Source organism: Schistosoma mansoni, chromosome 2, assembly GCF_000237925.1.
Source record: "Schistosoma mansoni strain Puerto Rico chromosome 2, complete genome".
Classification (NCBI taxonomy): Eukaryota; Metazoa; Platyhelminthes; class Trematoda; order Strigeidida; family Schistosomatidae; genus Schistosoma; species Schistosoma mansoni.
In genome coordinates this window covers 20,203,414-20,213,294 of record NC_031496.1, presented here as the reverse complement: position 1 = coordinate 20,213,294, position 9,881 = coordinate 20,203,414, and the positions used below count along the sequence as shown (strand labels likewise).

At 36.1% G+C, this 9,881-nt stretch overlaps 1 protein-coding gene across 1 annotated transcript; it reads left to right on the top strand.

Annotated features, from left to right (window-relative positions):
• Window positions 1-3,343: 3,343 nt before the first annotated feature.
• Smp_046780 (putative aut1) lies at window positions 3,344-4,132 on the top strand (the record flags this gene model as incomplete). Its single annotated transcript, XM_018796026.1, has 1 exon — window positions 3,344-4,132. The coding sequence occupies one exon, from the start codon at window positions 3,344-3,346 to the stop codon at window positions 4,130-4,132; it is 789 nt and encodes a 262-aa protein (XP_018650280.1).
• Between the last annotated feature and the right edge of the window lie 5,749 nt (window positions 4,133-9,881).

Genomic DNA, 9,881 nt, shown 5'->3' with positions numbered 1-9,881 from the left:
AATAGATTATTTTGTTAGGTATGAAATTTGTAGAGATTGTTAAATTTTAAAGTTAGCATCGCTGATTGATCGTATTTAAACAAAACCTAAAAATCCCTGATAAATATTCGATTACTCACTCTTATCGCCGTTGCTTTTAAACAATAGAAACTAAGAAGTAATGTTTAAGTGTTTCACCCGAATATGATACTCCTCACCTGAGAACTTTCAGGTCTCACGGTTAACGTTTAACTTTGAGATCTCTGTGTCAGCATCTACAAGCCCACATCCCGAATTCCATTCAAGTCGTAATATCACGCGACTATCTTCCAAACCCTTTAACAGGTAATTACCTCACATACAACATGATTGAACTCTACTGGTCACAACTTCTCACTGCAATTCCAAGAATGACCTTAAAAATTTAGTTATTAGCGAAAACATTGTTATTATTACCATAGGGTGTTGTCAAGTTTCATGGTAATATCCGATAATGGTTCCTGTCTATGACGGTGTAACCACATTTGCTAAATGTGAACAATTTGCTAAGAAGTATCATGTTAAACGCAGGACATTAAAGTTTTAAGATAAATTCTAGATGAAGTTATGAATGTCAAATTCTATTGTGTCAAGTAATTAATTAAAACAGCTCTTCGACTTTTTAATGTTCGCAGTTCTTATTGTAATATTATTTAGTAATTAAAATTATTTCGAAACTGAAACACTATTACCTACAACTATACTTCTCATAGTTATCATCCTACTATGAGAAAGCATTTTTTATGGGGAAATGAAGTACCTTATCAGTTAATATTAATTGAAAAATGTAATACGACAAACATTCGTTGAAATTAAGGTTTTTTTTATACTACTAATTTAAATGAATTGAAACAACGTATAAGAAAAGACGATGGAAGTAGATAAGACATACATTGAGGAAATAATCAAACTGTATCACTAGGCAAATGCTTACCTGGAATCCTGAAGGGTTCGGAAAAAAGGAAGATCGAATAACGCACTGCATCGGAAGTTGGAAGCAAGCATCAAAAGAATGAATAGCAAATGGAAACAACTGGAAAGGATTGCTCACGACAGAGCACGATGGAAAATGCTAGTGGGCGGTCCATGCTCCTTCACTAGGGGTAACAGGTTATATAATGATTATACGAACGATATATATGTATAATGCATGTGATGAAAAGCAGTTTCTAAATCAAAATATTGAAATGTCCAAAGAATTCCACCAATATAATGTAACGGTTTACACTTCATTTAGGCATTTAACCTATTTACGCTAACTAATTCATCCTAAAAAATGCCAATCATCTGTCAATTTTTGTGTAATATCAGAATGAAAAATGGTTTGAAAATGATAATTTAATTGATTAACTGAAGTCTCTATGTTTCAGTATATTTACTTCTCACCAAAACATACTTTTTTATTCAAATATTTATTTTGATACACTATTCTTTATTATCAATGTGGAAAGGGTTTTTCACTGTGAAGAAGAAGAACTTTTTCACTTCATTCTAACTGGTACTAGTACTTTGTAAGGTTGATGGGTGAAACCTATCTATTTCATTTGTACTGAAAGGAAGGAATTCAAATTGTCAAACTTGTCGTTCATACTTGACAGAGTGATAAAAGTGGAATTTGGTGCATAAAATTTTGTAATACATATTAACCTAAAGGAATTCATTTTTATAGCACCATTGTATAACAGTATAACTGAATATCATATAAATTACGTAATAGACAAGTCTAAAATGATTAAGTGAAATGACAGCTGTGAGCTGTAAGCATGAAACTGAAACTTTTCACACAATAAGTATTTTATGGATATTTACAGCTTGTATTTCTAATTGAAATAAACTTTAACATAACAATATATTTGAACATTTAACCTATTTGCAGATAAACATAATAATAAAACAATGATCCAGCTCGGAATCTTTAGGTTCCATGGCTAATATGTGTTGTACTTAAATAACTGGGTTGGTATGTAATGTTTCATTTCCCAACTTCAAACAATTTTCCATACGAATTTAAAATTAATACCTATAAATTACAACCCTAAAATGATGTAGAATATAAGTTGGATTGATAAACTCCCTCCTTTTTTTTACTGTTTGAATATAGTTTCTGACAGTATTTGAACAGTAATTGAACACAAAGTTACAGAACATCTAAGTAAAATCTAAGAGCCATATAGTAAATACTTCATTTGCAAAATGTTCATTAATTGTCTCAGACTTCATTGTTCTTTCATTTCCATACCAATTGCTTTCTGTTCCCGTCCTTTCCTCCTCGATCTTCTCAACCTTTTGCTGCCAGATTTTCTACCTATTCATGACTAGCCTTATATACTATATATGTCGACACAAGTAGCACACACCACAATATCATCAGTTAAAATGTCATAATTAACTAATTTCAATAAATATCTGTTATAGAATTAAGAACGGCTACGTGCACATAACCTTAAAGAGCGAGTTTCGTAAACTCTAGTGAGAATAAATGAAAACTGAAGGATGATCAGAAATATTGGGCTTTGCGACCAGACCTGAAAGTCTTCCATCGGATTCATGTTTAAGTTATGCGTTTGCCCAGATGAGGAGTTCCATAATAATATGGAATAACTCCCCATTATTTCCGGGTCTTGTATAAATTGGGTTAGTTTGTTATGTAAACTAAAAAATATAGAACAGGGTCAACGGATTTGAAAAAGATGAGTCAATGTTTTAATTTCAACACACATAAAGTGTCACGATTGATCGATCACTGGGTGGTGATCAATGTTAAATGTGTCAAGTCCTTCTTAGTACAAATCAAGTTGCAATGTGACCATTAGTCTAGGTGACTCGACACTGCGTGCACTATGTTGAGATAAGATGGTGGTTGGAGGTGGTCAACAGGAAACCCTGGACCCGGGTTTCGTGCTACTTGGCACTTCGATCTGCACTAAGAAGGACTTGACACACATGACATTCATCACCACCCAGTGATCAATACATCTTGATTACATCTCAGTGCTACAGGAGGTCGGTCGCAGCCCGGATAGCTCAGTGGTAACGTCTCTGACTGTGAACCTGACTGTGACACGTAATCGAATTCATTAAGGAGCACCAGTTCCTTCAAGTTACAGGTACACCTTGCTGACGAGTGCCAAGTAGCACGAAACCCGGGTCTAGGGTTTCCTGTCAACCACCTCCAACCACCATCTTATCTACACATAAAGTGTAATATTCTATCCGTATAAAATATTTAAAAGAACCTTAATTATTGTCTATAGATGAATTATACACATTTCCGTTCCTCTGAGATGATCGTGTTGACTGTTCGTTCACAGTGTGTTCTGTAGTCATGACTGGTGTTGACCACGCCTATCAGTACTCCGTGGAAGTGAAGAGCAGGTTCTCACTGTTCCTGGACGACACTGTGAATAGTGAAGACCCGGATATCCTGCTATCCAAGTTGCAGAGTAAGCGAGGTGAAAAAACTAAAAAGGATAAACCTCATTTGCAACAGCAACATGTGGCACCTCTAAAGGTCGACACGATAACTAAGAGTGGGGTGAAGGTTGAGACTGCAACTCCGAAAGCTGGTTCTCGGGTGTCAAAAACCCCCAACTCCACAGAGCCGCCACCGGTGCCACCTGAAGACGTGCAAATCACATCCACTAAAGGGACAGATGAGCCAATTAGTACCTTTGTGCGTGGTCGTGGCCCAGGTAGGGGAACACCTCGAGGAATGCGTGTAGGCAGAGGGCAGGGGCCACGAATGGCTCCGACAGAATCACCTCAAGATTCAGTGAGTGATTTGAATGCTCCCAGGGGGCCAAGCTTTGAGCCTAGAGGATGTGGGAGAGGCAGAGGAAGAGGAATGTTTGGTCGAGGTCGTGGGATGCCATTCAATTCAAATCGAGACTTCGACAATCAGGATGGTCCAGATCGTCAGGGTCCAAGACAATATGGTCGAAGAGATGGAAATTGGAATTCTCAGGATGTTGATGGTCAAACAATGCCTGAGAGTGGTGACTCAGAGCAAGTTGTGCGTTTCGCGGACGACCGTAACGAAGTCGAGGACCAGCCAGAGCATGCCACAAACTTTGATATACATGATGACTCATTATTATATTACAGCATAATGTAACACTCAAAAATATTTTCGTCAGCGTTTCACAAACGTTTTAATTCTTAATAGATTTTCATTTTTCTCTAAGTAATAACTAAGTATCACTTGCAATATAAATCACATTTGGTGCTTAGTGGAAACTGAAGATTGAGAAGATATACTTGAAACATTTCATTATGAGAAACATTGGCATTTATAGATAAAGTGAGCCAACTGGGATATTTCACTTAGTATTGTTTGTTTGAATCTTCCTATTGATGTTTAGGACTGCAACTGTTCAGGCTCTAATTGTCATATGTGCATACTGTACGTATTACCTCGATATAGCCTTAATTCACAAGGATTGTAAGCAAAGATGGACGAAACACGCGTCCTGGATTCCACTTCTAGCCCCTGTCCATCTTTTCTTACAACTGGGGTAGGTTCAATATATAATAAAATTGATTTCTACGTCTGAAGAAAACCAGAAAATGATATTCTACACTTTAAAGGAAAATGCATTAAGAGTTATGTCATTTCTTTTAAAAAATTCTTTCCACTAAATATAAATTCATAATAGATTCTTTCCAAACTGTATTTTACGCAAGAAAACAATATTAACAATAATCAGTTTATTTTAGTTATATGCCATTACTACTTCTTTCTTTATCCTATTCGTGTACGGTTATTCTGATATGGAATAGTTGAATCAAAACATTCTTGTATAAAAAGTAGATAGATTTACAATTTCAGCAAAATTATTGATTCGTCAAGAAAATAAAAATCTTCAAAGAAAAAACAACTTCATATTATAGAAATACAAAAAAAGTTATTATTCACTTGTTTTTAGATCTATCTTGTTTTATAGAACTATTGTAGTGAACAAGAAGACGAGTGGGGACAACCGGATGTATTTGACATGAAAATTACAGACTATCTCACTAAAATCTGACAACCATACAGTAAACAGTAATTTACAAACTATCAATCAATTATCTCAATCTTGACCATTCCTTCTGAATATATCAGTCCATAGTCTCCCATTATTATTGTTCATGCATTTTCATACCAATTGCATATCTTTTCCGTTCTTTCCTTATCCATCTTCTACTGAAATACATTCATCGTCCCCAAATGCCCTGGTACGGCCGATAGTGGGTAGCGCCCACCCTCTCTCTCGAAATGCTCTAACACGGCCACACGTGTACAACTTCAGCCAGGAAAGCCCTACTCCCTGCCTTCTCGTGGCGAGGGTGTTGTTTACGAAATTATGGGTGCGAAAATCTAATGTCCGGCGCTGTAACCGGGTTGGTGGACACGGAAAGTCCACATAGAGAGTTGGAAAACCCTACCTCCGAACAAATGGTCATATGAGCTTCAGTATCCTAAGGAAACAAATAGAGTAAGAACCAATGGTTGGTCACCGGCTACTATGGGACTGCATCTCCTTACGTTGCTCCATTGCCTTGTGGATCAGACCTTTAGGTCAAAGACTCCGGATGTGGCCCCCTTAGAAAACCACTTGCTTCGGTCTGGGCATCCGGGCAGTATCATAACCCTCACACAATTAAATGAAATGACATTTTTTTGTGTGGCGCATATATATATGGTGCCCCTTTGTACCAATATTTATGTGTTCAAATAATAAAATAATAATAATCGTTATATAGTACTTGTGTGTATATAATTAGCCCACACTACCTTATGATCTAAAAAGTTATGATTCAAACAAATATATATTATGTAGTTGAAATCATGAGTCAATTGAAGCTAGAACACCATGGAAAACCTGGAAGTACTGTACGGCCGTTTCGTCCTATTGTGGGACTCCTCAACAGTGCGCATCCACGATCCCGCCTCGCGATACTCGAACCCTTGACCTATCAGTCTCGCGCACGAGATGATGATTGATAACTTTGTTGAAGAAGAAGAAAAACAGTATTTCTGTAATATACATCTAATAATCATTTTACAATCTATGTTACAATGATGAAGATGAAATTCAGTTTGTTCACTGGTAAATCAAGTCATAAACTCAAGGTCAAGTTACCAACCAATTTTTACTATTAGTTCGGTTGTATTGGATAGATTTTTGTAAAGGCTTAAATAAAGTTTAATGGTAACTTCTTGTCGAATTCATATTGTTGGAATCTTATTCTGATGATAATAATTTTTGAACAACCTTATTATTTATTACTGATCAGGCTTAAAATAAGGCTTTAAATTATTTTTTTTTATTTCTGAACGCTGTACTAAATCTTTGGCATGAATGACAAACATTTGAAGCTAGAAACAGTTTATAATACTTTCCAGTCATTAGTGTTATCACAGCTTAGGGAATTAAGTCCACTCAAACACTAAATCCATTAACTTACCATCATCAATGTACTGTATTTTGATCTGCATTAAAAACGTAAGCTAATTTACATGAATGAGTTTACTATCTCATAATGTTATTAGTATTAGTCGCCAATAATATGCATTAATACAACAAATCATTCTTCCGTAAGAAAATTTTTAATCAAGAATAGTTTCATTGCATGGATTTTCATTTGATCTCATCTCGTTTCTTCAAAAGACAGACAAGAATAAAAATAAAACAAACACTGTGGTAGATCCTTAATGGAGTTTGTAGTATTTAGCTTTCTGATCCATATAGTAGCTTTTCGTTAAACACTCTGAGTATATTTTATAACTAACAAACATAATAAATTAGTTAAAACAAGTAGGTAATATAGAAATTTATCATAACATTTGCTCATTGTAACAATAAATTGACTGAAGATTTGACCGATTTTCCTTGATAAATTTTACTCTAGTGTTAAAAACTATGTTTTGTCGCCATTCAATAGACAAATAAATATAGCGGAAGACAATCGAATCAATATAGACTCAGCCTAAATGACTCGGACTTTTACGAACATAATGTCAGCTTTTAACTAACTGTAAAATGAACTTTATTTTAAAGAACTCCAATACATTCACATTCATCATAAAATTCAATTACAAAAAAGTTTGAATTAAATCTTAACTTGGTTTTAACATAATTACTTTCGAGTGCATTTTGGTGGCCCGGGATCTAACTTCAAGTAAATCGTTTCTGATTGTTATTGAATGATTGCTGTCGAAATATAAATCTTGGCTATCCTCCTATATAATCATCGACTTGAATAGCATTAGCGAATAACGGAATTATATAAGTCAAATATGAAAACAAATTTATGGATACATATATTTCTTACGGTCGTTGATCTGCACAGACAGTCGTGGAAACGGAACGAAAGTAGCTAAGCAAAATGACGTGCAGTGGAGAAAGCGTGTGAGTCAACTCCTTTTAATCAAGCGTTAATCAATATTTATAGCCAGATAAAAATAAGCTACAAACATGTGATGGTAGGATAAGATGTGCACACACATACGCTCATTTAATAACAGTCAAGGTTGATAAACAAATAATTAACAAAGTCAAAATATGACTCAAGAAGAATGAGTAAATTGGCTCTCCCGGAAGCTAGATAAATCTGTGTGGGCTTACCATAGCAACCATCACTATAGCACCTACGATAGTATTCTACCCTACCGCTTATAATATTACTTATATAATATCCTTTATGCCGAAAAAATTAGATGCAATACGATAATGATTACAAAAAGAACTGTAACCGTGGTTTATTTCATCTTCGAAAGATAAGTACAACCCATGAACGAATAACATTTTCCTATCAAATGTTAAAAGCGATTTACTTAAAACGATAAAGTTGATAGTATTCAGTGAAATGTCCGATGTTTCATTGACCAATCTACGAAAAAGCTGAGTTTATTATTTTAATGACAATTCATTACGATAACTGATGATACCAAAATGTTCCATCACGTCATATTATGAGATGTCTAGTCCCGTTATTTTATTCAAGTTTCTAAGGTTCAATACTCTGGTCGTAGACCATCATAAATTTATTTTACAAAATTTAATATTATTCAAACGTACCGACTGATTAATATACGAAAGTAAAAATATTTAAATCTTTACAATTTGATAAACTGAATTTAATGGTCCAAGAAGTCAACTATCTACACTATAATATTTAACAATCGTTTATTACAGAATAGTGAACACATGAACTGTAGTATTTCTTATGGCTTTTCTAACTTAATTGACAGATGGACATCTTCCAACGATAATCGGTAGAGTGTCAGTTATCACGAATGCCACTACATGATGGTAGAGTTTTGAGGGAGGTTTCAAATATGAACCTGTGATCTGGATCTAAGTGCTGACATTTCTGCTTTGGATCACCATCTAGTTTACAAACTGTAAACTCCTATGTTCAATAAAATGTAAAACATCCATTTAGTGGGTACAATATGTAAAACAATGCTTTTAGTTAGGAAGACAGAAGTTGCAAAATATACCACTGATACTTCAAGTTTGAAAGCAACTTTGATGTGGCGGCAAATAGTTCAATGTAAAATTTTCTTCTCAATGATTTCAACTTCATTGGCTGTATAACACGTATTGATATAAAATAATATGACATTTTTGTCTCATAGCAGACACATATGTAGAATTTACGAAGTCGAACTCATTACTTACTTACGCCTGTTACTCCCAATGGAGCATAGGCCGCCGACCAGCTTTCTCCAACCCACTCTGTCCTGGGCCTTCTTTTCTAGTTCTTTCCAGTTCTTGTTCATTCTTCTCATGTTTGTCTCTATTTCTCGGCGTAATGTGTTCTTTGGTCTTCCTCTTCTCCTTTGACCTTCAGGATTCCATGCGAGGGCTTGTCTTGTGACACAATTGGGTGATTTCCTCAAAGTGTGCCCAATCCACTTCCAGCGCTTCTTCCTGATTTCTTCCTCCGCTGGAATCTGGTTTGTTGTCTCCCACAGTAACTTGTTGCTGATAGTGTCTGGCCATCGGATCCGAAGTATCTTGCGTAGACAGCTGTTAATAAACACTTGTATCTTCTGGATAATGGCTTTCGTAGTTCTCCACGTCTCTGCCCCATACAGAAGAACTGTCTTGACATTTGTATTGAAAATTCTAACCTTGGTGTTGGTTGACAATTGTTTTGAGCTCCAGATGTTTTTCAGTTGTAGGTATGCTGCTCTTGCTTTGCCGATCCGCGCCCTCACATCTGCATCTGATCCACCGTGTTCATCAATGATGCTGCCCAGATATGTGAAGGTTTCCACATCCTCCAAAGCTTCTCCGTCAAGTGTAATTGGATTGGTGCATATTGTATTGTATCGGAGAGTCTTGCTTTTCCCTTTGTTTATATTGAGACCTACTGCTGCTGAGGCTGCTGCTACACTGGTCGTTTTCTCCTGCATTTGTTGTTGCGTTTGTGATAGAAGAGCCAGATCATCCGCGAAGTCTAAATCGTCAAGCTGCATCCTGCCTGTCCACTGTATCCCGTGCATTCCTCCAGATGTTGACGTCTTCATAATCCAGTCGATCACCAGGAGAAAGAGAAAGGGTGAGAGTAGGCAACCTTGCCTAACACCGGTCTTTACCTCGAACGAGTCGGTGAGTTGTCCTCCGTGGACGATTTGGCAATTTAGTCCATCATAGGAGTTCCGTATGATGTTGACTATCTTCTCAGGCACGCCGTAGTGTCGAAGAAGCTTCCATAGTGTCGTCCTGTCCACGCTATCAAATGCCTTCTCGTAGTCGATGAAGTTGATGTACAGTGATGAATTCCATTCGATTGATTGTTCCACAATGATACGTAGAGTTGCGATTTGATCTGTGCACGATCTATCCTTACGAAATCCAGCTTGTTGA